The sequence below is a fragment of the Plectropomus leopardus genome, chromosome 20, assembly GCF_026936395.1.
Source record: "Plectropomus leopardus strain MGB_pleo_1.0 chromosome 20, ASM2693639v1, whole genome shotgun sequence".
In the NCBI taxonomy this organism is placed as follows: Eukaryota; Metazoa; Chordata; class Actinopteri; order Perciformes; family Serranidae; genus Plectropomus; species Plectropomus leopardus.
In genome coordinates, this window is record NC_142195.1 from 14662256 (window position 1) to 14689635 (window position 27380).

At 38.8% G+C, this 27380-nt stretch overlaps 1 protein-coding gene and 1 long non-coding RNA gene across 3 annotated transcripts in view; one reads left to right on the forward strand and one right to left on the reverse strand.

Annotated features, from left to right (window-relative positions):
* The window catches only part of LOC121959610 (uncharacterized), a 104637-nt gene that overhangs the window by 16851 nt on the left and 60406 nt on the right, over positions 1-27380 (forward strand). Inside the window, exons 8-11 of the long non-coding RNA XR_015775224.1 lie at positions 159-270; positions 7845-8014; positions 9503-9573; positions 13840-13974. This is a non-coding gene — a long non-coding RNA (uncharacterized LOC121959610). The remainder of the gene's footprint in view (positions 1-158; positions 271-7844; positions 8015-9502; positions 9574-13839; positions 13975-27380) is intronic.
* Positions 3963-25653, reverse strand: glis3 (GLIS family zinc finger 3). Of its 2 annotated transcripts, none has more exons than XM_042509016.2 (11): positions 25433-25653; positions 23973-24379; positions 22899-23061; positions 21675-22812; positions 14934-15095; positions 14708-14818; positions 11977-12106; positions 11825-11897; positions 8523-8683; positions 7834-8007; positions 3963-7652 (listed from the first exon to the last, which is right to left on the reverse strand). In XM_042509016.2, the coding sequence occupies exons 2-11, from the start codon at positions 24337-24339 to the stop codon at positions 7531-7533; spliced, it is 2601 nt and encodes an 866-aa protein (XP_042364950.1). In that variant the 5' UTR covers positions 24340-24379; positions 25433-25653; the 3' UTR covers positions 3963-7530. The 2 variants fall into 2 exon arrangements, with proteins under 2 accessions (XP_042364950.1, XP_042364949.1); XM_042509015.2 differs by having other exon boundaries at positions 22899-23064.

A 27380-nucleotide genomic window follows, 5' to 3' on the forward strand; every position in this document is an offset into this window, starting at 1 on the left:
CTGAAATGTACCAGTTAGTGTCAGGATTTATCCATTTAATTTTCATTTCCAGCAACCCCCGAAAAATCAAAGACTTTTCCTCACAATTTAGTGGTGTTTACTTATTAATTTGTCGGACTATAATATTAATGGCTTCTTTGGAATTTTACACTTTGCAGAGTCAACCAGCTGGCTGGATTGGACCCTTCGGCAGGCCAGTTCTGGCCCGCGGGCTGTTTGTGTGACACCCATGATGTAGACAGTACCCTCATCCACGACCCTCATAATGTGGTAAGGGACTGTACTTTATCAGTTTTTCTTTATTTCTTTTTAATATATATATATATATATATATATAGTTGTGCTTACCCTGGAAGAATTTTCAAGATGTGTAGACTACTATTTCTTTTAAAGAAATCATGAGTGATCAGGCAAAACACATTTCTCTTATATTTAATGGGATTCAGATTAAACTATAAGGCATCACAGAAAAGCACAGCCATTAAACTAAATATAATTGTTTCGAAAATACTGAGATAGTCCCCATTCAAAAGTTTGCATATTCTTAATCTTCAACCCTTTAAAACATGGATCAACATCATTTTTCTTGTGCTTCCTGCATAGGCCTTTCACAAGTATTTAAACCTTTAAACAATGAGCAAATTGGTTCGTTTTTTTTTTTTTTAAATAGATAGGAAAAAGGCAATGAGCACCTTCACAAGAAATGTCTTGCAAATGGCAAGAAATGAATAGGTTTAGACAATAATTTAAAATAATAATTAATAATTTCTTGTGTTTTTTGTGCTGATTTAATTAGCTTCCTTATAATGATAATAATAACAATTATAATAATAATTAAAGCTGCATTAAAGCAGCAATGAAAGGGCCCTCGCACCCCCATGCATGTCTGGGTTCCTTGCAGGACTCCGACTGATGCAGTCTCTTTTCTCTGTGAAAGTCAGATAATGCACACAGAGAGTTTGGAACCTGCTGTGAGATATTTCACATGGTGTAGTACTTCCAGTGGCCACTAGGTGGCAGTGGAGGGGACATAAATTTCACGTCACCTTGGTGTATCATTCGTAGACCAAACCCTATATCATGTAAATCCAATCATAATTGTCCCTCAAGATTTACTTCCTGTTGCAAGTAGGTGGCGCTATTACTATTAGTGAACGCCATGCGACGGGAAAACCGTAAAAGTTTTGCCCAGACCTGTGATAACTTTTCATAACCAAGGGGTTGAGAATTGACACATCACATTTGAAATCAATCGGAATAATCCTGTAGGACAAGATTGCAAAAGTTTGAGGCCTGAAATCACCAAAAATGAGAAGAAAATTTAAAATAGCCGACTTCCTGTTGCTCTTGCTCCAAGAGGCATTCTTGAGCATTTGGGCATGATACATCAGTGTACCAAGTTTCACAAATGTAGGTGAAACTACCAGGAGCATACCACTTTTCATGAGTTTTTGAGCATGCTTAGACCTCCAAAAATGCGATTCATTGGGGCTAAAAATGATAATAATTCGTTGCATTCCAAGAGGGTCCTCTCATCGGTAGATGCTCGGGCCCTAATAACTTTATTTATATAGCACCTTTAGAAACAGAGTTTACAAAATGCTTTGAAAAACAGCAAAGCAGAAGCAAGAGGAGCTTCTTGCAGATGCACTATAACTATAAGAGCCAAACAATAATATGCACAATAATAATGCTGAACTATGGCCAGACAAAATTTAAAGTAGAATTAATCAAATGAAATGGAATTAATTAATATTTATGTATATATTATGTATATATATGAATGTATGATTATTTTTATTTTGCTTTTTTACCAATTTATTGCTCATTTCTGTGTCATTTATTTTTGGTTGTTGATTGCCATCTTTCTATGTTTTGCTTAGGTTTCAAAGGGTGACTTTGTATTGCCCCTTTTAGTATTAATGACAGCTTGCAGTTTGGTTTACCTTCTCAGGTGGTAAAGCTTTCCATTTTTCTTGGCAGAAAGCCTCCAGACCCTATAGATTCATGGGCATTCTTGCATGAAACCACACATTTGGGATCCATAACCTTGCCTTTTTGCTGCTGTAGCCACTGAAGTTTCGACTTGGCCCTGTGTTTGGGATCGTTGTTGTGTTGGATGGTCCAAAGGGTTCCCATGTGCAGCTTCCAGACTGATGATTGCAAATGGTCCTCTTATATTTTCTGATAACATGCTTCCTTCTTTCTGCCATCAATGTTAACTAAATTCCCTGTACCTCTGTAGGCCCCCTGTTGTACTTTTCATCATAGGCTTTGTCGACTCCTCTCCAAACATAGCATTTATGGTCGTAACCAAAGTAAAATTGTGGTCTAATGATTTTGTCTTGGGTGTTTTGAGGCCTTTCTAGGTGCTATTTGGCATATTGTAAGTGGGCTGCATGATCATTCATCGTATAAAATAAAAAGTACTGTTTTTCACATGGTCTACTTGGGGCATTGTACATTTATGAGCACAACTGTTTCACGGCCCTCACAGCAGCTAGGAATAATTTTTCTTTCACCTCCCTGAGTGACTGGGAAAATGCATTACCCTACTTTCACCATAAATAACCATATTTAACCATTTCTGGCTGTGATAAATGGTGTGAGTTAGGAGACTTTTAAGGAAAACATGCCTTTCAAACCCGAAATATAACCATTTAAAGTTGCATGTCCTTCCTTAAGGCAAATCAAAAAAACATACTCCCTCCCCAGTGCTTAAAATATTATTTGAAGTGCCTTCCATATTTTGCACCCACCCCTATAAATAACATAAAGTTCATGATAATTTTGGAATGACTTTAATTTCATACTGTGCTAATTATGATTAGACACGTAATGATTGGTGGTGATGCTTGAGCTTCTATTTAAAATGATTTAATGCTTTGCTGCAGTGATATTTGCTTGCGGTGTGAGATTCTGAAGATGAGGAGTTTATTTATGTCTTAGCCATACAGAGGACAAGGTTTAGATATTGTTTAATATGTCTGTCATTTGCACACAGGGGGTTAGAGGAGTCTTCAAGTCCAGCCACAAAGAGAAAAATGTGATCCTAAAGCTGCTGTGTTATTTCATACTGGTCTTTGTCTGGGTCTCAGCAACATCTGGGCGTAGTCTTTTCATTTGATTTTTTTCTGGTGTAATGAATTCAGTTTGCCCCTGAGATATGTTTCTCTTGATGTTTACTTTTCAATTCCACAAAATCAAGCACAATTAAATGAAAACATCAATTGTTTGCCTTCAAGCCACTCACACCCACCTCCAGAGTGTTTTAAATACAGATGTAGGCCATAATCATTTGCATTCATTCAGTCATGTATAGCCTCAATTCTCAGAAAATATTGAAATTCTAGCAGTAAAGGATTGCAAAACATTTCACTTCTCTTCTTATTTCTTAGATTTGAGAGACGTGCATATCTCATAAAATTTTGTCCAGATGAACACACGACTAATTTTTCTGTTTTCCCACCATGTGTTAAAGGCAAGGGCTTGAAAAAAAATGGGGCACTTAAAATTAATGTGGACTGACTTGCCATGCATTAACCCTTTATACATCAGAGTTTTTGAGTGAATTTGCAGCCACAGGTGTGAGCAGTGTCCAGTATTCACAATGGCAGGTGACTGGATAGGCCAAGAGTGAGCTTCTGTCTGTGGTTTATTGGCCATTGTGTTGCATTGGCTATTACATCACTTTCCTACATTGTTATCGGAAAGTTAACCCCTCCCTATGAATACGTATTTCTACCTGAACGATTAAATGTTATCATAGTAAGTGTTACTGGCCTGTTACATCAGCTGCCTCAGGGCTTTTGAATAAGGCTCTCATGTTGCATTTAAGATTATTTTAACGGATACTTACCAGCTTAGCATGAATGGTAATTTTGGCATTTCATTTTTACTGGAAAAATGTAAAATGATGATGATGTGATTTTTGCTGGTGTCTATGGCGTGGTGGACAAAAACGAAGTACATTTGCTTATGATTGTACTTAAGTACAGTTTCTGAGTATTTGTAGTTTATTTGAGTAGCCTATCATTTATTTGGATCTTGTTACTTGTTACATTTGCTTTAAAGTTAGCAGAGGATTTTTTTTCCTTTCCTAAAATGGAAAAGTCTGTACACTGTGATTATGCAGCTCTGTGTGAGGTTTGCCATACCTCAATTCCCTGTTTGATTTTTTTGGGATGACAAAATGATTTATATCATTTCAAATGTTTGCTGTGTTTACCTCGCACAAACTTAATCATGGCCATGAATTCGCCATCCAACCTGAGAAAGCTTGGCAAGGTTTTAAAAAAAATGGAAATAACAAATGTGGTCCTTTTTGTGAATTTGTGTTTTTCTGAGGATTACTAGAGGTCTTGCAGTATATTCAACAAGATTTTCATTCTACAGGTTTTACAAGCAAGTCAGTGCATACAGGGAGTTGTTTTAGAATCATTAGTTTCTGTAAATTTATTGTGACAACATACAATGCATTGAGATAAAAAAGTATAATTAAGACTTAATTTTCTTTTGGAAAGCAAGTATTCCAGTACTTCAACTTCAGTGATACTTTCACTCAGTAACTTTCACTTGTATTGGAGTCATACTTAAACAGGAGTATCAACATTTTGACTCAAGTAATAGAAATGTGTACTTTGTCCACCACTGTGTCTATGCCAGCATGTTACTTTATGTCTAGAATATAATTTGTATTCTGTGGCACCGTAAAGCCTCATTTCTTATGATATATTGTGACACATTATACCTTTATTAAGAAATTAAAGCTCCTGTAATTTGAATATTGTGCGTGGCACTTAGTCACCTTTGCTTGACAAGCAATTATTGACAATAATATTAGAGCCTTAAATTATTGCCACACTACTTGTTATTTTCACATATTGTGCAAAAGAGGTGGATATTACTATATACTATTTATCTATGAAACTGCTACAAGATTAAATTTTTTACCATATGGAACAAGTAGGGCTAAAAACATGCACAACTTGTAAATTGTAAACAGTGACTAAACAAAGCCAGCATTGTTAAGACGCTTCCTACTGCATACAGAGCTTAACCAACCACCTGTGTCCATTGCGCAGCACTTTTTTTGGTAAGTGCTACTAAACAGATGCTTTTTGGAAAAGCTGTTGTTGTTGCTAGGCAACTAGCGAAACCCCCATCTAAAGCATGACACTCCTTTGCTAAAAGAATTATTTCTCAAGTAAAACAGTTTGTCCTTTCAATTTCAAATAAGAAAAATACACTGCTGTGAAGATTTATGTAAGCTTATTGCCTTCAGACTTTTAGTGTGTTATATTTACTGCTATGGTACCATAAAGTAGCTGCTCTGTTGTGCCTTTTAACTTAAATGTAAACGGAGAAAGATAAACTGGTTCACTTGATGAGTATCAAGTTTTTTCTATAAACTGAGCAATTTGGCTTGATTTCTGTCAAAAACATGAAAAGAAAGAAATGACCAATGAAAGGCTAAATAACCTAAAAAAAATAACAAGAAATTAGTTAAAAGTACAAGAAAATTCCCCGAAAATAATTTTTAAAAAAAGACGGTAAAAACAAACACACAAACAAGTAAATGACCCCCCAAAAAGCACTTAAAAATTATAAGTCTGTAACATTTTAAATATGTAATTATTATAATTTGAAATAGTTATTATAGTATAGTAAATAGCCTAGTTTCTCCCTTGCTTTTTTCCCCTAGACGTTTTCCCCTAGCTTAAATTTCTTTTTTGCAATTTGTAGAACATTTACTACTGAGCTTTTCATTGCCCTTTTTGAAAGAAATCAAACCAATTTGCACAGGGTTCAAAGGTTTAAATACTTGTAATAAACATCTGGGAGCAGCACAAGAAAAGTGATGTTATTCCAGGTTTTAAAGGGTTATTTGACAAAAACATTTTTAAATCAACACAAACTACTTGTTACATTATTGTTGAGAGCAGCAAAGATATCAGTCTATCATTTTGAGTGGCTCTTGAGTGACATGACAAAAAACCTTCCATGATTCTCTCATCACATGCATATCTTCTTGATCAATTCATCAGCCTATGTGTAGGGAATTGTAACCATGTGTGGGGAGCTTTAAAAATAAAATAAAAGAGATGTTGGTACAGTCATATCACTAATAGACACGAGATATGACAAATGACAAACAAGGGTACAAATCATTCCAAATATATTTAAAAATAAAAGCACCACAACAGTGTTTTTGCATATTTGAGTCCATTTGCTACAAATTATGTCTACTTTACATTGCTGCTGATCATGATGAATAGTTTTTTTCAACACAGAAACCAGAATAGATGTTGGCACTGTATGTTTTTCAAACCACAGATTTGTCACATTTGTACCATATTATGTAACAGATATGGTGAAGCTTTATGTTTCTTTGTGAGGATGTTGTTAATGTATGGTTATGTTTAGGCATATAAACCACTTGGTTAGACTTAAAAAGTCACAGCTGGAAATGCTGCTGATGTTTTACTACAAAAACAGCTACTTTAAGGTGGCATAATTCCCACTGGAAAAAAACAATGTCTAGCTAACAAACAACCAATTTTGTTGTTTTGTTGGTCTTGAATAGTGGTCTGCAACTTAGCAGGCATCTCGTCTATTTGTCACTCCATCCACCATCCTCTGCTTTTTTTATCCTCATTTCACTACACTTGCAGAGACTTTAATCCTGGTGATAATCATGTCTGCTTTTTTTTTTGCACTGCATTAAAATGCAATAATAACTGTTAAAATATAAAAGCACACATAATCATTGTGATAGTTTACCTATCTCAAGTCTCCACAAGTTAACTGGAAACTAAAATTAATTTAAGAAAACAGTCTAAAAATATACAACAAATGTCATGCTATTAGAAAATCTTGACTGCTATGTGAAGTTTAAGTAATTTGCCAGTAAACTAAAATAGGCAAAATCACTGGTATGGCTACGGCCTCATGATCTTGGCACAGGAGCAATCAGACAACATCACAGTACTATACTCTAAACAACAGGTTACGTCTATGAACATTACAGTGAAGTGGTAAGGCTGTCTTGTTACTATAGTTACAAAGCCACGGTTTCTAAGAAAAACCTTAATAAATGATCCCTTGCATTCTTTGCTTTGATTGCAGTGTTGACTATTGTGCAAAATGTCACCAGAAACTACCTGAAGTAGTTACAACATTAACATTGTTATTCACAAGCTGTATGAAAGTAAACATTAAAATCCTGTAGGCTCAGTCATTAGTATACAGTGATTATGGAGGCAGAAGCCAGAGTGTTGAGTCAGCTAGTACATTTATAGAGATTTAGAGAGAGAGAAAGAAACTGAAAATGTGAGTCAGTTCCTTCCACACCCAGGGAGCAGCATCTTAGATTTTTTTTTTTAATCAATCAATTAATCAATCAAATATTCTTTTGTTTTGCTAAATGAAGCTGCCACCAGGTTGCCATCTAAAGTGTTCTTCCTGTTAACCATTTGACTTAAATGGAACAGGGACACAAAATAGTGCAATGGAACAAAACTCGCAACGTCATCCCTCTGTATAGATGCAGGAGACTTGGCTTGTGCAGTGGTCCATCCCACTGAAAAAATCCCCTCCATGCACTTCTTGATTAGGAGCCCCATCCTGTGCCTGGCTGTGAACATCAAATCCTGCAGATACACACACACACACACACACACACACACACACACACACACACACACACACACACAACACACACCACACACATGGAAGTCCATAGATGCATGTATGGACAGTGAGAGTTGTGAAATCCAATGTCAATAAAGTGCTCAACTGTGAGTAATTTACTTTAGACTATATTTTCATTACCTGTAATGCAGGAAAGAGCTGTTTGTGAGGCGGCCAACCCACTGGGATTATTGACTGCCGGAGCGAGGCTGTCACCAAAGGCATCAACTTGTATCAGGTGACTCGAGCCGGTCTGTGCTGTGATCCCGCCATATTGTGGAGGAGAATATAGCATCTTACTCTGCCCCGAGAACTCTGCAAGGTAAATAACAAAGGCTTACTCTTTTATCCACATTGTAAAGAACTCAATTAAAGGTTATAGAACATTCTGGTAGAAAAGCAACATTAGGCTTCATGAATGAAGAAACATTTAAGACATTTCAAACCCTGTCTTTATCTCAGTGGTTAAATCTAAATTGCGTGTCTCTGAAAACCTTGTCAACATCACGGTGGCTGTCAAGTCCACGGGGAAAATAAGTGATATCTATTTAAAGATACACAGAATGTCACTGCCTGATATTGTCGAACAAGAAAAATCACCAGCCACCTGCTACACATCATAAAGATAAACTGCATCATTAATGTGCACGCTAGAAAATCTGGTCAAACAGATTGTCAGACTACCCAGACATTTGCTAATAGTCTCCTCAGATGTTAAACTTACACTATAAACCCCCTTTTTTTTTTATTTAGAGGAATCTCCCCTCTACTCAACTGTATTTACATCAGTTTGACAACCTCTAAGGAAACAATGGTGATACACCTAGTACCTGGATTGTGATCTGCTACATCGGGAGGCCTGCTGGGCTGCTTTAGATCTCGCTTGTTTGGCAGCGACGTCCCATGGGGAGGATGAGGGAGGCAGGTGGGAGAGCAGGGCCCACACTGGTCCCCAGGGGGGCGCTGCTGGTGAGGGGAGGGATCAACAAACCTGTAATATTTCAGACTGAATGAAATACTCTGTAGAATTAAGAAAAACAACCAAAAACCAAACAAAACCACAATTGTCAATTTGTCAAATATATTTAATTGTCATGTGAAAATAGGTATGTATTTGGTATTCGCACTGTAAAACACGATGCACGCACGCACGTGCGCACACACACACACACACAACATTATTATTATTATTATTATTAATGATAAAACAAAACAATTATCAATAACTTCCTTTTTGGGAAAACATGCAGAAACATCCTTCTGCACGAATGAATCCCAAAACAAGCGCAATAAAGAAAGTAGAGATTTTTTTGAGATGTGTTTCATGACTCAAATTTATGGCTCATTTGAGGGTCAGACTTAGGTTGTTAGGGGGTAGGGTTAGGGATATTTCCCACATAGTAAAAATGATTACCCACTGACTGGAATCAAAAATGACTGTATGCTTTGTAAACTTTTGAAGATGCAGTATTTTTTCACATGTACTGTAGTGAAATGCAATACACTGTACAGGTTTTCCCTTTTTTGTGCCTATCCTCTACACTGTATATGATTCAGTGGATGGTATTCTCCTTAAATGATTTAGACACAAGGTTATACTACAGTTTGTAAACCATCACCATTATATTTAAAACAACTTCCTCTAGATGATTGTGGCGGTTGGCTGCTCCCTGCTTACATTGGGCGAAGGTGGGGTAGATCCAGGTCACCAGACTATCACAGGGATGACACATAGAGACAGGCAACCATTCATAATTTCCTGACCAAGTTAGAGGCACCGATTAATCTAACCTGCATGTTTTTGTGTTAGGAAGCTGGAGAAAACCCACAGTGACACAGAGAGAACAAGCAAACTCCACACGGAAGGGCCCCAGCCGGCCGGTGAGTTCCAACCCAGAACCGTCTTACTATGAGGGGACAGCGCTTCCCACTGCAACACGGTGCCGCTTATTCAATTAAAAAACATTCAAGATTACATTATGATTTTTAGTCAAATGTTGCATTTTAACAATTATCTTCCAAATTCCATATTTCACCCACTTTCACACAAAGGCATGATAACCAGTTAGCCGGCAAATAAAGCATTAATAAATCCATTATACGGTAATGACAAGGAGATAGTTTCACACAGTCTTTGTTAATTAGACACAGACTTTCAGCAAACATTCGCCTTAGATAAACCTGTCATTGTTTGCGATTGTCCTCAGGCAATCGTTTACTCGCTTGAATGGTGCAGATGAGATGCAAAGCATGACATTTATTTGAAATAGCTACGAAAAAGAATGCATAAAGCCCCTCTTTCAGCTTTCTCCATCTTTCCTACATCTGTGTAATGAGGACAGAATTACAGCTTTCATGGATTTCTCTGCCTCACTTAGCATGGTGGCCTCCTGCGCAGCTGATTTACTGATAGTTTCTGGATAGTACAGGGAAAAAGCGCAACCCAAGGTGTTTCAGTTATTGAGTGCATGACTGAAAGATCAATTTTCAGTACTTGGCAACTGATATCAGAAGCAACAGAGACACTATAGAGACACCTTATGATGTATTACTGACTGTAATACTTTCAGGGTGACCATAGCCCCCCTGAACCCCCTTAGGGTCGCCACTGTATAATGGATCAAGACTGCTCCTTCTGTCTTCAGTGTAATCAGCTAAAAAAAACCTTTAACTTCACTGGAAGTCTCTGCTGTTTAAAGCTGCACAGTAGTTCAAGCCCACCGTAAATTATTGCCTCAATCTTCGCACCTCTGTTGCTCATTGTTACGACATTAAAAGAACCAAGGACATTACTTTCAGATTGGTGTAACTCATTTTTAATTACAGTGGATTAAACTAGTAAATGTAAATATTGTTCCGTGGCCATGGGAGCTGACACCCCTGCTGTTCAGTTTGGCCAAATAAAACATTCGCATGTCTACTTGCCAATAACAAGAATACTAAAGCAGCCAGAATTTGCTGACAATATTCAAAGACTGAAAGGGAACCGAAAGGAATCCCAGAAAAGTGTACAGAAAATGGCAACAAGGATTTTTCAATCGATTTAACATCTAAAAAAAGTAATTACAGTGTCTTTCTTTTCCCACTGGACCTTAAATTGTATTTTTTTGATTTTACGTTTCGCTTATTGAATTCCTTAGCCGCTCTTGTCGGTGGCTATAGCATCCATTAATGCGAGTGGTCAAGACCAATGAGCCAAGGCAAGGTCTGCTCTTGCAGGCCAATTGTCTGTCCGGGATCCTGCAGTGAATGCTTTGGCCTACTGCTGATATGAGAACAATCGCAACCAGTGAGGAGCCTTGAGCATCTGGCTGCCCAGAGCCACAGAAATACTTTATCACATGCTTTGAAGTGTATAGAAGTGTATAGAAGTGTAAAGAGATTTTTGCTATGGATTGACCATGGAAATGTGTATTGGCCATCTCCAGACGTGCCCGTGTGCGCGCGCGCACACACACACACACACACACACACACACACACACACACACACACACACACACACACACACACCCACACACACCAACAACAACAAAAAAACAACTCTTTCATGAAGGTACAAAATAGTGCTTTCTTTTAAACTGATTATTCTAATTATGAGCTTATAGTCTTGCAGTCATGACAACCAATGTTTAAGCTGATTGTTTCAGATCATCAAAAGAGAGGAAAAAAAAAGATTTGTGAAACATTTAAATCAGTCATGGTTAAAGTTGTAATGGTGCCAATGGGAAAACAAAATCAAAAGAAAATACAATTTGGCTCGCAAAAGTAAAGCAAACGAAACAAAAAGTAAAGCTAACAGCTCTGACTGTTATGTTACTTCATATGGCGATGTTCCATAGTATTTTGAAAAGAACAATGTGAAAAAGCTTCTAAAAGGCCTCCTAATTTCCCATTTCTGGAGTCACTTGAATGCATCACCTGACCTGGCTGAAGATGGAAGGAGGTTTACTGTAGTTCATTTACACATGCTACTTACAGTGTTCAGATACACTGCTGCCAACCCCCCCCCCCCAAAAAAAGTAGCTGGAATGCCTGTCCTGCTGTATACATACATTTAAGAATAGTAAAGTAGTTTGTATGATTTTGTAAGATTTTAGCATTAATATATATTTTTTAAAAATCCTTAGTACCTGTAATTATCTTGTAAGGAACACAACAGAGCCAGGTGAGGATCGCTGGAGGAGTCTTGTCCCTGTGAAGCAGCTGAGGAACAGGGATGACAAGGGGGGCTTAAGTATCTAATTTTATATCAAACATATTAAAGCAAGGAGACAGGACTTACCCGAATATGACTCATGGGATGCACCAGGGGAAGAGTCTATCCTTGTCAGAGGAGAAAGGCTTGATTGCAGGGGGTGGATGGTTAAACAGTCTGTCAGCGTGTCCTGAGTCACATCAGCCGTAGATTTCATCTAGAGGCGTGGCACATAAACAGTAGTGAACACCATGGGATTCTGGGAGAGTTTCCTTTTAATTGGATTACAATTTCAACAGTATCGTAATAGCTCTATCTACAATCTCTGCTTCTCATTGATAGTGAAGAAGTGTCTTCTACCTTTTTGCCTTGATGTTGTGCAACGTATACGTTTTTTAAAAAAGAATATAATGGCTATAGTAGAATAAATGTAAGCCATATACGGTAATAAACGTGAAACTATCAAGCCCATTTTCTACCATTAGAATTATTTGAAGACAAGACATGAAAGAATGTATGCTTTTTAGGGTTGTTTTACACTATATATAGTTATGATTTTGTGGTGGTCTTGATATAAACATATATATATCAGATGCCCTCCATCTTGAGAAGCATCAGTGACATCACAACATTTATCTGAGTATCAGATGAAAGAAGTCATGCATGTGGGAGACTTTGTAAAATGTCACTTTTTTTAGTAACTACCCACCTTCTTTGTCCGTATCTATGGTGACATTACTCTCACCAAGAGCTAAAGAGCACAATCTTTCGCATGCATGCAAAAAACTCAACTGCAGTGCCACAATGTGAAAGTTTGAACCATAGTCGCCCTGGGTGGCGTAGAATGACAAACAACACAATTATGTGTGGTTTTGTGTGACCTGGCTCTGTCAGTGTAAGCGTGAGTGCAGGTGAGTAGATTTTCATCTGACTGCGCGTACACTTACATGTCAGTTAATGGAAGTTAAAGTAAATTACTTTTTTTCTGTGAGCAGTTGAATTGCAGAGTTTAACAGAGTGGGATGGAGAGTATGTCACAGAGAGAATAATGCTCTCTGTCAGCTAATTAAGGCAAATGAAAGCACAGTGACATGTGAGATGTGTTAAAGTAGCTTTTCTTTTGTATACTGTATGGTTGTAAATGTTGAGGATGTGCCGCTGTCTACTTGCAATCATCACTAATGAGATCTGGTCGAGGTGGAAAGTTATTTTTTGAGTGCAATACCTGCAGAAAAGCTAATGTTTGTGGGCTGCAGTTTGGCATTTTGTATGTTGCCATCTTGGATTTTTGGAGCCAGAAGTGAGCATATTTAGATGAGAGTCTGAGAGTCTGGAGGAGTGGATGAGTGGGGGTAGGGTGGCATGGGATTTCACCATTGCCCCCCCCCCCCAACATGCAGTTTTTCCTCCCCACAGAGGAGGAGAAACTGCAAGTAGTACTCTATGTATTAAAATTTCTGTGGATAAACTGAAGGACCTTATCACAATGTTTTTTTTCTTGTTACACCTTCAAAGTGAATATTTAGACTATTTCTTTAGTTTTTCTTTTTTTTTAGAGGTTTCTGTTATTGACATGATGACTAAGCCTTTTTTTCAGCTTTATTCTATAGGTGGGAGGGGGGGATGAGAGGGGGGATGACAGGCCAGAATTGAACCTGTGGTTGCTTCCGCAACTTTGCCTTTGTACATGGGGCGCCCGCTCTACCAGGTGAGCTTGTGGGTGCCACAACTAAGCCCTTTGACAAGGAATGCAGTGTTAATAGCTGCAAACTTCACAGAAGGACTCTGGCTTTGGGCCCCCCTAAGCCCTTGGGACCCTTGGCCTGGGCCCGGTATGCCTGTTCTCTAGTACATCCCTGGATCTGACTCATAAGCCCTTTTTACATAGAGATCGCACTATAGAGCTGCTATTAAGTCCATTCTTTATGCCTCCTTTACATTTTTACACAGAACCCAACGACAGCGGCATCATCCCTCTCCAGTGTGTGATTATAGACTGCATCCAGCATCGTAGAAATAAAAAAGACGTGATGGCCGTGATGTAAAATACAACAGCATCGGCCTCCCATGTCCTATGCTCGGAAGGTAAGAAGCTCCTGAATCTCATTGTTTTCCCAATTTACTGACATTTACAACTGGGGTTATTCTTCTTTGAGTTGACTGATTTTTCAATCTATTGAGGTGGGTCGCATACACACCATGCTGTCAATATGTCATACCTGTACCATCCATGATGCAATCCTACTGTTTTTACCTCTTGTGGCAGTGAGACAACTCTGTCCCCCCTTTCCACTGTCATACCTAATATACAGAATAGCAAGACAGCATAATGGTATGTAAAAGAAGCTATAGGCTGTGGTGACGCCTCACAGATAACCTGTCAGTCAAAGTGTCTGAGCCCTTAAATTTGCGTTACTTCAAACCTTAATAAAATTTAAACGTTTTATAAAAATATATCCCCCATACAATTGTCATGAATGGGCAAATTGGCTTCAGAGACCAAAATTGTTTTTGTAACAGGGTGTAAACGTGTTTATTTCTGATGTAAAGTAGGACATTTTAGCACAGCGATCTATGGAGATTTACCTACTTATTGAGCCAGCCCCACGTGGCCATTAGAGGAATTACAGTTTTTGGCACTTCTGCAGCTATGTCATTTTTCAGCCTTGGAAGTTGCTGCTTGGCGAACGGTTTATCCTTGAGTTGTATGTATTTGGTATAACATTTCTAAGTAAAATACCATCCCAAGGACAATGGCATTTGCTCTGAAAGAGGACCAGCTTGTGAATTGTATTACAGCATGCACAGTAGTATGTACCTTCTTCCGTAACTGCCTTTCTTTAGTAGAGTGGGATTTCACGTGTTTCCTCAACGAGCTGGGATCAGTGTATCTCTTTGCACACCCGGGCACCTGGCACGTATATGGCTTCTGTACAATCACAGACAAATGAAAACTTAGAGGACTCAACATTAAGGCACGCATGCACATTCACAAGCTTTTAAGTACCATTCATAACTGCACGCATTTGTACAAGGCCACTCACTGTGTCCAGGTGTGTGCGCTGGTGCTTCGCTCTGTCACTTGAGTTGCTAAAGGCCTTGTGACATCCTGGGTGCTGACACACATAGGGTTTCTCCCCCGTGTGGCTTCGTAGGTGAATCTTTAGGTTTTCTAGCCGAGAGAAAGCCTTCTTGCAGCCCTCGAACTGTAACCACATGTAAAGACAGTAAAATGTCAAGTATTTCCACTACATTTAAAACAGGCCTAGGAGGCATGTATTTGAAGTCATTTATGTGTTTGTCTTGTGGCTCCATTCAGTGAAATTTGCAATCAAAGCTCTACAAGCATCTCCGACCTGATGTTACGCATCTACCTGGAGCTATGAGCTTATTAGCTGAAAGTCGCTGCAGACAAAGGCCTGCTGACCTCGATGTGTGGGAGGGAGTGGAAGAGGAAATATAGAAAGCTTTTTCAATAGAAAAAATACTGTCATTTAATCTTAACCAACACTCAAATAAGACCTAACTGCTCATTGCTGTAGTTTCACGGTTGACAGGCGAGCAGCGACAAAGCAGAAAAAGCTTTAGAGGGAAAAGATTTGGTAGAGGCAGGTACATTTTTGTTTTATGGCAAGTTAAGTCACAATTGCAACTTCAGGCTATTATTATTAGTGAGCAGACTGTATTGCTTGTCTTTATATGTGTAATTATTATACAAACACACTGCTCTCCAAGACAATGCCTACTACGCTGCACTTATTTTGTAAATTTGCGCTACACAGTTTAGACGACTGTGCCTTTATTATTATTATTATTATTTTTTTACACTTTTTGGTGCTGGTGTTATGATGCAGTTTAAAGGAGAGGTCTGATTGATCTATTTTTAAAGAATCAGTTACATGTGATCTTTTAATCCCTCAGTAAGGACTTCCTTCTGCCCCAAAATAATGTGACCAAAATTTAAGGGCACAACAAAATAAATAAACTAATCATTAAATCATTATATAAATAAAGTCATTAATAAAACAAGAACAGAAGTAATAATGGGTCATCTCTATGAGTTCACTATTAATAACTCAAATTGAGTGTATATATTACTCAAATAAATATAAAGAGACATGAACACATGAATACATGATTTTTTTCTCACTTGATCTTTTCTGTTTTGTATGCAATCCTGTTATGAAAGAAGCAATGTTGTTACTGTGACATTATGATCTTATGTCGAAACTGAGTGAGGATTCAGCTTATGGGGTTTAATTGCAACAATCTAGAAGTTTTACTCTGCCACTGTTTTAAATATGCTATTACACTTTACACGAATACTATCATAATGTAAGTAACACATTTTTGATGGTTGTGTGTGTCACCAGCAGGGGTCAGTGTTTATACACACATCACTGTATTGTCATTTGTGTTTTGAATCTTGCATCACCTTGACAGCGGCTGGAAGCTATCAATTACAAAACAAGCAAAGTCACTTGTTGCAGATTATTTGGAATACATTTACAGCCAAACTCAGACTGAAGAATGACTCCATTATATACATAACAGCATTATGAAGGCCTTTGTCTTGTACCACTGCTTGGCCTTGATGAAAAATACTAACACTGCCGTGATCCAAGCCAGCAAAACAGCTCTTTTTTTCTTTTTCTTTTTTTTTGCAGTATCATGCAACCACAGTTACCTCAATGCTAAAATATGTCTTTCTTCTTTGGTAAGAACAGGACTTTACTCTCCCTCTTCCTGTTCACAGGGGAGATGGAATGTCCCTACTAAGCCTTATGGAGAAAACAAGAAAATACACAGACCATGTCCAATTTTATCATTTTTTTCCTCTAAAACTAGATTCCTGACATACTGATACCCCTCAGTCATCACTGCCAAAGCCAAATTAAAATGCCCCTGCCCATTAATAGTTCACTAATAACATTCCTCCGCATTCCACAGTGCCTTTCTTTCTCATCACGACACAGCTGTTTCCTGACATCTATTCTTAAGAGCCAGCTTACTTCTTCTGCAAGTGAACTTAAAATAAAGATTTTCACATCACTTTGCTCAACTTTTTTTTTTTTTTTTTTTTTTTTTTACATTAAATGAGTCGCGGTTGTATTCTGGAAATTGTATGAAAGCACAAGATTGATCAGTGCTGAATATGAAGAATTTGACAAATAGACTAAATTGGAAGAAGAACAAAACAGCACAAAATAAGAAATGCTTCTCATAACCTCTTCCCACACATTTCACTCCGGCACTTTTTCCAGTTCTGCTCTATTACAATAAATGCTCCTTCATAAGGGGATAGTTTTCCAAAGCTGACCAATCCTAAATATACTTTAAAGAAATGAATTAACAACAGACCCCTCAGCTAGAATACCACCAAAAAAAAAACAGCACAGACAGAGATAAATAGTCTCTCAGAACCAAAGTGGTTGGACAATTGAGAACCAGCATAAAATACTGCCAAGACTCCGGACTAGCCAGGGGTGGGTAACTGTGTTACTCTCTCTCTCTGTCTCATAAAGCTCTCATAAAGCGCGGAGGGCTTTTTAGTTTGTCGCGAGGGACGTTTGGGCTGAAAAGAAAGCAGCATGGCTCCTCAGTGTAGATCAGTATTACAGCCAGCTTCTGACAGGTCCTGGCAGGTACTCATGCTCTGGCTGAACAATGACAGCCGCAGTCTGTGCCAGCAGAGTCTGTCCAATGCCCAGTTTTAGCCTGAGGTCAGTTCACTCTGAATTCCACTCTTCCCTGTTTCGCAAGTGGTGGCTCTACCCTCTTTGCTCTTTTTTTGTTTCACCTGTTTCCTTATACTGTATATTTTAGCTTTTCAGTCGCTGTCTCTAGTGACCTTCCTCTTACATGAAAATAGTAGTTTTTGCCACAACCACAGTAATCCAAGTGTGGAGCAGTAAACAAAACACATGAACTTTCAAATAACTAAAACCTCACATTGTAGCAAACTGACAGACGTGGCAGGTGTGTGGACTTTACGTAGGCTCAAGTCAGACTTGAATCACAAACCTAATAGAGCTCGGACTTTAACATCGGCTCGTGACTTTACTTAGACTTGAGCCTTTTGACTTAAAAATAGTTAATGTCTTCCTCCATGCCCAAAAATTAAAGGTAAGCTATTAAGACTTTATAGTTTTGATTTGGGACTTGAGAGAAAACACTTGTGACTTGCAAAACAATGACTTGGTCCCCCCTCCAATAATTGGTATCCACATTTAAGAGGACACCATGTGGGACTTTTCATGTGACTGAGAAGGGTGTTAAGAGTTCTGAATCAATATGACTTTGTTTACTAATGCAAAATAATGACAGAATCTGTGATGTGAAAATGCATTCCCCATACTAAAGTATTATTTCCTAGTTTCCTCCAAACAATTGTACTGATGGCGCTTAAAATGTTGTCAGACCTGAAATCTTGTCGGTGCTGCTTTCATCAGCAAGGCTTGAATTACAAACTGCTCGTATGGGAAAAATTTAGTGGATTAGCAGAGAACTAAGGTTTCATTTTCACTCTGGATCACAGCATGAATAATGCATACTGAGAGAAAGAGGATGAAGTCAGTTTTGGCCAACTTTGCCAATAACTGATGCTCACAGGGGCCAATTTTTGTTTGACTGAACAACATCCAGTAGATTTTGAATTGAAAAAATGAAAACACAATTCATTCATTACAACTTAATTGAGTTGAGTTTTTACAATGTGCTTTTAAAATCTGTTACTTTTAATAACAGTGACAGGTACAGACTGGTGAGTCAAGGATATGTTAACAAACCGCTGAATCGTTGTTAAACAGATTGTGAGATGACAGGTACAAGCCTGGGCCTGCCCTACATGTTCACTGTGTAACAGGAGCTGCCTCATTGTTCTGCTGCTGCAGGCACACACTTCATTCATCATGCATCAGTTTATTCACCTGCCAGTCATGTCCTCAGAAAAACTTTGCACTGCATCTTCAATAATTCTATACATTGAAAGGTGTGCCTGTTCAAGAGAAGTTAGCTTTCACTTAATATTAAAGTGCTTTTAGCTTTTCTACCAGTTCTGTGAGATTAAGTGTTTTCTTGTTTAGCATTAAACGCCACCTTTCAGTCTAAGAGGGAGTGGATGTCATGACATACACTAATGCAAACATCTATGGGAGTGCACATAATGTTCGGCTTGACCTGAAAAAAATCACATGATCGAAATGTCTCATTAAAACATAGCGAAGATGAGTCGCGTGTGCTGGCTTTTTTTCTCTTCAGTCAGAATTAGCCAGTACTATAATTACTGTACCACAAACACAATTGGCACTCCGTGCCAATTCTGTTTTTGGCAATGGGATCTGACCATGAATACTTTCTTCATTATTGAACGATTACATGGAACACAGGCCCATCCAATGTTTGCAGCCCCATGGCAACAGAGCGGGCTTCAACTAATAAGTGAGTATTTTGGGACAAAAGGTCGACTGCAGGTATGCATGCCGTTAATTATTGACTTGTTGAAAGCAGTGATGTGAAGCATGTTTGGTGAGGAGTTTGTCAATTACTCATCTGCGTCTCAAGAATTTTCCCACTGGGAGTGAGACGAAAACAAAGAAGGGAGTTCAGACTGGTTTACAATCCATACATATTTTTTATCCATGTGAGCAGTGTGGCTTCATGGAATTGCAATGTCTGTCTGTCTGTCTGTCTGTTGGTTGGCTGGCACACCACTTTGGCCCAACCTTTAGTTAACCATCTAACATTTCATCTAACCCCACCAAGGTTAAAATGATTAGTGTCCAATAAATACCATAGCTACATAATAATAACTAGATTCCAGTCTAGTTGCTTGGCTGGTGTATACGCCAAAAAAGTTTTGTAGCTTCCAGATTCAGTTCTGCAGTATGCAGCCAACTGAATATGCGCAGTAGTGTTTCTCCCGCTGGCTCTGCCTGTGAGTTCCCACTTGTGTCATGGACTTTACAATTTGATGACATCTTTTAAATCGCTTTTCTCAGCTTGAGGTAGGATTAACAAGTATAACGCCACCCTTGCTTGAAAATCCAAAAAAAGAGTCATACCCTGACCTTGTTTGCAGTTTGAGGTGTGCTGTCAGTGGTCGCACAGACTATATTGTTTTGTGACAGATTATACTGTATTGTGCAATAGTGGTCAATGGGGTAAATGCTTTTTGGGCTGCAGGTATTGTTTTTTTTTTTTTTTCTGCAATACTGCAGGTGGCGTCTGAAGAAAATGTGGCTGCGAGGCTGAGTGGCTTTCTGCAAAGCCAATGACATTCCCATAAGCCTCAGTGGCAGAGTCACATGACTTGACTCAAGTCAGACTTAAGTTGCAAATTTGAGAACACTAGACTTGTTTGACTAACATTGATAAAAAACCTTTCATTATTTTTTCTTATTATTCTTCACTTGAGACGTGACTTATACTTGAGACAGATGACTTGAAATGACTTGACTGTTTATCACATGTTTTTTTAATTGTTATGGTTATGTTTTGGTTTTGAAACATGACTGGGTCATTTGTAGTGCAATGCACGCAAACCTGGCAACCTAACTGGACACAGTAGACCAGCAGAAGCCAATGCATGAGGTGGATGTCATGGAGGGGGCTTGTTCAAAAATATTAAAATTCAGATTAAAATATAATATTATCGATGTAAGAAGAAAACAGTGTTATTCAGCAGCTCCAAAATCGGGGACACTACCTCAACAACATCAAAGTGTTGCCATTGCAGTTTTGCAAAACATGGCTTTTTTGAATCACCTGAAATACCACCTCAGGTGAGCATGAAAACTTTTTTTTGCAATAAACGGGAGCTCTTTCAAAGTGGACATGCTTCCATTAGGCATATTTGATGTTTTCAATTTCAGTTTGTGCAATTGGGTGGTTAATGGTAACCAACCTATTGTCTTTGTGAGCATATTTGCAGTCTGACATAAGCACTGAACACAGAGTACTGGTGTGCCTCAGTAAGGCTGTAGACTATTGTTTCTTATATTCTCACAATGCATTTAAAACTAATAAACAAACCAAAGAGGCCTCATGAAATTGCAACACATAAAAAAGAACAAGATCATCAATCTTGGACAAACAAAGCTACTAGTTCATCAATAATCCAGCCTATGAAAAAGCTCCAACTCTCTGGCCACAAATGCAGACCTGCAGAGAGCCAGACTGCGGGGCATCACCTTCCCAGCTCGACGGCCAAGTTTGTCAAACGGTGGCCTGGCAAGCCCTGTGCTGCTGACAGGCCCAGTAGCAACTAGAGAGCTATAGTACCATGCCAGATCTAAAGTGCTAGACATCCTTTGTGCTGATTTAATAACTGCATAATTGAGTTAACTCCCATGTCAATTATCACAGAGCTCTGCTAATTACCCCATGGCTAAAGTTAAGAGGAGAGGGAGGCCATATTTTTGATCTAAACCTTGGCCATGAACAAAGAACACATGAAGGCATTTGCCCTAAAAAAGCTTTTTTTTTGTGCAGCCTGAGGCTTGAAAGCCTTCAACTAGATACTGTGGCTTTGAATGGAACATTGAGAATTGAACTCAGTAAGCCCCTGACATTCATCATGTTCCTGCTTTGACTGCATTCACTCATTTTTTTCTCACCAAGTGGTAAGAAAAGATTAATCTGACAGAGAGAGCTGTGCTATGTGTGTATTGTTAGAAGGGGAGATGGCAGATGAACTTTTTAAGAGGCACAGAAATAAAGTATGAAAAAATACATATAGACTTCTGTTGCATGAGAAGAGCAAGGCTGTGATCTGCGTGGTGTACCGTGCACTTATTGGGTTTCTCTCCTGAATGGACCCTCATGTGGATTAGAAGCTTGTATCGCGCATTGAAGGGCTTGAAGTTGCGTGGACAGCCCACCCAGTGGCATGTGAAATCCTCTGCCTTCCGCTGGTCCACATGTAGTTTCTCTATGTGCCTTACCAGCTCCTCCCTTTGGTCATATACGGCACTGCAGTCCAACCATCTGCAGCAGTGGGCCCCATAGTCCTCCAGCTCTCCTTCTTCTTCCTCCAGCATTGGGACCTGGGGCAGAAAGCTGACCCCATGCCGGGTAGGAGCCATGGGAGGATGTGTATGAGGGTCCTGAGAAGGGGGCTTTATTTTGCAGTGACGTCTAGTGAGTTGGATGTGCTGGTGTGAGTGGTAGGGTGGTGGAGGCCCCTGTGGAGTAGCACCTTCCTGGATGGCAGTCAGCAGGGCTGGCTGTAGTTGTGGAGGAGGCAGCAGGTTGTTGACGGGTTGGCTACAGCTCTCTGAAGTCTTCTCCAGTGCCCTCCCTTCCTCTGGGAGGCACTGCTGGTCCACCACCATGTTAGCCATCTGGCTCTCTAGACCCCCTCCCTCTTCAAGCTTCTGCATACGGGCATAATCTGTGTGTGGGGCCAGAGTCTGCGAAGAGCCTGGTGTGCTGTAGGGATGGGTGTGTGGGATGCAGCTTCCTCTCACACCCAGAAAGTGACCGTAACCTTCAGATTGGACAGGTGAGAGTGTGGGGTGGGAGGCTGGAGAGCTGCGGGAACCATTGATATAAGCCACAAGTGAAGTAGGTGAGGTGCGTATGATTGAGTTGAAATCAATACCCATGACATCCGACAAAGGCGACATGGAGAGAGCTCTCTTCTTAGCACGAGACTGTCTGGGACTTCCGGCATCGGCTGAAAAGAGGTACGAGGGCAGGGAGGCAGAGGTGCTAGTGCCACCTGATATTGTCGTGCCGGACATAGCCGTGCCAGGGGGGAGGCTGAGCTGCTCACCTCCCTCACTGGCCTGGGTGGAGCACTGACCCAGTGGAGGAAGCACACGGTAGCCGTATGACCAGTCCTGTTTGCCACTAAACACTGACTGTGTTTCAAACAGACTGAGGGTGGTGGATGCCAGGGATTCTCTGGATTGTAAGGATCTGAAACAGATTGTTGTTATCCACTTTAGTACCACTCTTAAGGGTTAGTGAGCTCATCATCACATATTGTTATTGATATTGCCCACCTGGCATCAGTGTGGGGAATCTGCACATTGTGAGGATGTGATGGAGGATGCTGTGCAGTATACCGATGGCCTGTGAGAATGGTCATTGGACTACTGGTCACTGTTAGGTTAGCGGCAGCTGGCTGACCAAATACTTCTATTGTAGGTCCAGACGCAGAACAGCCTGCTGGACACAAGCCCAAAATTCAATCAACAGAATATCCAGACACAAAATGAACAAATGTCCAAAAAAAGACACAAAATAATTACAAAGAGGAGCAAAACAACTGCAAAGAGACACAAAATTACCAAAAAAAAGACACAAAACTACCTAAAAGAGCCACAAAATGGCTACAGAGACACAATATTATAAAAAAAAGAATCAAAACTACCTAAAAGTGACATAAAATAACTACAAAAATAGGCAAAAAAGACCATAAAGACAAACAAAAGTATCAAAGAGGACATAAAATGACCTAAAGGAGCAATAAAACGACTAGAAAGAGACACAGAAGGACACAAAATTATCTGAAAGAGACACAAACAACTGCAAGGAGACACAACATATCTATCTGTCAAATCCCCTTGGATCAATTCAAAATGTTATCATAATATTACACCGCAGTCTGGAATACACATTAACGAATGCAAATAAAACTCAAATGCATGACATTAAGTCTGCTGCAGCTAAAGTTTATACAGCAGATTGCAGAATTTCCAACCTGACACTTTCTGCTCTGTTAATCACTAATGAGCTTTTCACCTCCTTCCACTTCTCCCCTGTAGAAAATTTAGGGACAAGCTTTATGCTTGGTTAATTATCAATAAATAAGAACAAGACGTCTGGCAGGAAGACAGTGAGGTCGTGAAGAGCACACTGGGAATAAGTGAAGTATGAAGATGCTAATGGTAAATCACTTGCGTTTTTGTTTACAACATCGTGCTGTCAGACTTATTATTTAATGGGATGTGTGCCCTGATGTCTCACTTAAAATTTAGTCAGTTTCTTGTAGTTCCTGAATGCAACACTATTGAAATACTGTTCCAGAAAGTAAAGTTACACATGAATTTTTTACTTTTTTTTTTTTTATTTACCTTTGAAGCTGTTATTAGAGGAGCAGCGTCCCGTCGGTAAGGTTACTGTTTTAGTTGTAGGATGATGTGTAGGCAGTTGCTGGTGTGGGGATACAGTTGTAATGTTTAGATGCTTCCCGTTGGTGAGCACCTGTCTGCGGAGGCTCAGGCTTGGCAGGACAACATGGCTTCCGCTCTGTTTCCCAGAAGCAAAGGAGTGGATGGCTTCTCTTTTTACTTTTTCCATACTTGATGAGGGACTAAAATCTGACCATTGTGGGGAAGACATGGGCATCCTGATGGACTGGGGCTGGTGTCCTCTGATCATGCTTAGTGACGGGGACACGCTGCATGGAGACACCAAAAGCTGGCAACCCTTTCCACTCATGGCTAAGAAAAAGTTTTCAGAAGCTCATGAGGAAGCTGACCTAGGAAATGATGTAAAAACAACGAAATATGAAACCAAAATAAAAAACTCCCATTTATCGCAAAAAACATTTTCATGCTTACATGAGGTGGTATTTCAGGCGATTGGAAAACAATAAGTGCCAAAATAAACATTTTAATATGTAATTAAAGCAGCCAACACGAAACAAACAATACACAGTCTTTTTACTTTGAACCTCAAACCTACAGAAAATCACTCAACCACTAATAACTTGCACCATGTTTATGCTTTTAAATATACAAATTATATAGATATAACAAAAAGGCTGTGGCCATCAAAAAATATTAAAATATCATCACAATGAGTTAGTTAACCCTCTGAAACTTGAAGCGACCTACTTTTCTTGTGCTACTTTCAGACCCCTTATACAAGCATTTAAACTGTTGAAGCCTGAGCAAATTAGTGTGATATCTTTCAAAAACATGTTAAAAGGGCATGAGTAACTTGGTAAGAAATGTTCCACAAATTGCAAGAAATTATTCTATTTAGAAAATCATGAAAAAAGCAAGCGTAAAATTATTAGTGAACAAAGAAAAAAGCTATGGAAAAAAAGTATAATTATCATAATATAAAGAAATTATGTTACACGATTATTACAATTTTAAAGACTTTAAAGTGGTAATTTACTTATGTTTGTGTTTTATTTAATACAAAAAAAATCAGATAATTTTCTTTTTTTTCATAATTTCTGGGTCATTTCTTCTGAAATTGCTCATTGCCTTCTTCCCACGTTTTTGACGTCAGGCAAAATGGGTTCACTCAGGTTTCAGAGGGTTAACATAATGGCATCAGCATTATAAACATACTTTTAAAGTAATAATTTTGGCTGTAAAAATCAAAACAAAACAGTGTTTTCACTAATTCATATAAACAGCAGCTAAACTAAATTTATCTACTCAGACTTTATCTGAGAAATACTGATCAGAGTATCTTCCAACAGTAAACTAAGTTTTATGACCTTTTGCAGTCTTTTTTCATAATTTTTCATAATACCACTACACTATACCACTATATCAATGGCGCGTTCACTCACCTATTCCTGTCGTTGCGGACACTTTCCCCAAAATGACATGTCAGGACGAATAGCTCCTTCAATCCGCCGATCTGTGAATGTAAAGTGGATGACAACAAGAGATCAGTTTGCGCAGCGCGCAGAGAAGTCAAGCCTCTGAGGAATCGCCGAGTTTGGACCGCGGCAGCGTCCCACCTCACTCCTCTGTTGTTTCCAGGAACTTCTTTTCTTTCACCAGTTAACCCTTTGCCCTTGACTCTGCTTTATGTGAGCGACGTCATTTCAAACTGAGCGGACCTTAACAGTGAATAATTACAGTTTTTTTTTTTTTTTTCTTAGTTAAGGTTCTCCTGTCTAAGTTTAAGTGCGTGTGCGCAAACAAGTGCTCCATGATGCCACCGCAATACTAAGTTGCGCATTGTCATAGAGATATTATTTTTTAAAAAAAGAGTTAATCAATATGTTTAGAACGAAAAACAAACAAATGACGCCGCTTTTAGTTTTTTAAGGCTATTTCAAATTAAAATACCCTTAATCCCTGAGTTTTAAAAAGTGAATGTCTTTTTTAAAGCAATATGTAACCCACAAAATGACCATTTATATATCACTTAGTCATACTGTGTTACCTTAAATTTGTGAAGAGAACTTTATTTTTTTGATGTGCCCCCACAGAAGAAAGTCGAACATGTTGATTTATTAAGAGATTGGGATCCACTTTTGATAACAACATAACTATATCAAAACATCCATTTACAGTATATTTCAACTTTTATTTATCCAGTCATATGCTCAGTACTTCCTAAACATGGATTTTCAACATGTTCTCATCTCAAGTATTCAAATATTGCAGTTGACTTTCATGTCAACATATTACATGCCAGGTATCCCCCTGCATCTGCTGTTGATGATCCTGGACACTGCAACAAAATTATGATGTAAAACATCATGGTTTGACTCTACTTTAGTACAGGAGGCAAATATCAGGCTCCCAGGTGAAGGTCCAGGATTTGTTGGACCCATCCACCACCCCTCCTAGCTTCTTAAATTACATTGTTACTGGCAGTATTTAAACCTTACACTGTCCATATCATACAGCTGCAATTTGGTGCTGCAGCGTATCATATCACTGTGAAAGGTTCTGACTGCATTACAAACTGACACCGCCCAGTGGCGTATCATGCCATTGCAAAAGGTAGCTTTTGGTGTTGGAGTCTGACGCTGCAATCAGTGAGGAAGCGGTGTGGTGTTTATTGACTTTAGAGTGAGAATGGGCTGATATTTTCACTTGAAATTAACAATTTAAAGCTTAACTGAGAGTGATATTTATCTATGCTTTCTTCAAAGTTAGACTCCAATACCAAGGTCTTTGGCGAAGGTCTTTCTTCACAAATTCAAGCTAACACGGCATGATTAATTGATATACAATTGGTCATTTAATAGGTGAAGTATACCTTTAAGACAGCTTCAGGCTATCTGTTTTATCCGAAGCATTAAAAGATGAAGAAGAAGAAGGGGAAAATGTCTATTTTTTGAAAAAAACAACAGACAAACTAACATGAACACTGAACATGTATTAATGGTGTTTATGTTGTATTATAGAATGTACTGAGATTGTTAGAGAGAGAAATTATGATCTAAGAGTAAGGGCTGAAACACAGTCAAATTATAAGCACCAAAACAAAATAAAAACATATTGAAAATGCTGTTCTGAAAAGAGCAAAAAAAAAAAAAAAATGCTGTCAAGGTATTTTAAATGCGATTAATTTAGCTCATAACAAACTGGACCAAATTCAAAATTCTTTAATTGCTCTTTAGTATTTCTGTTGGTTTGATAAGATTTTCCTGCACAATTTCTTCCTATTCTTCATGCCTCTAGAGCATTCAATTGATATTTAAACCCCGTGACTTTGAGTTGCATGAATCTGCTACCTGCTCTGCCCCCCACTAACGCTTTCCTCCTCCTCCTCCC

Coding starts and splice junctions, on each gene's coding strand:
- glis3 (XM_042509015.2), bottom strand. CDS start 24,339: ATGAGTGGAAAGGGTTGCCAGCTTTTGGTGTCTCCATGCAGCGTGTCC. Junction 23,065..23,972: donor CTCTAATAACAGCTTCAAAG/GTAAATAAAAAA, acceptor GCTTGTGTCCAG/CAGGCTGTTCTGCGTCTGGA. Junction 15,096..21,674: donor AGAAACCCAATAAGTGCACG/GTACACCACGCA, acceptor ATGTGGTTACAG/TTCGAGGGCTGCAAGAAGGC.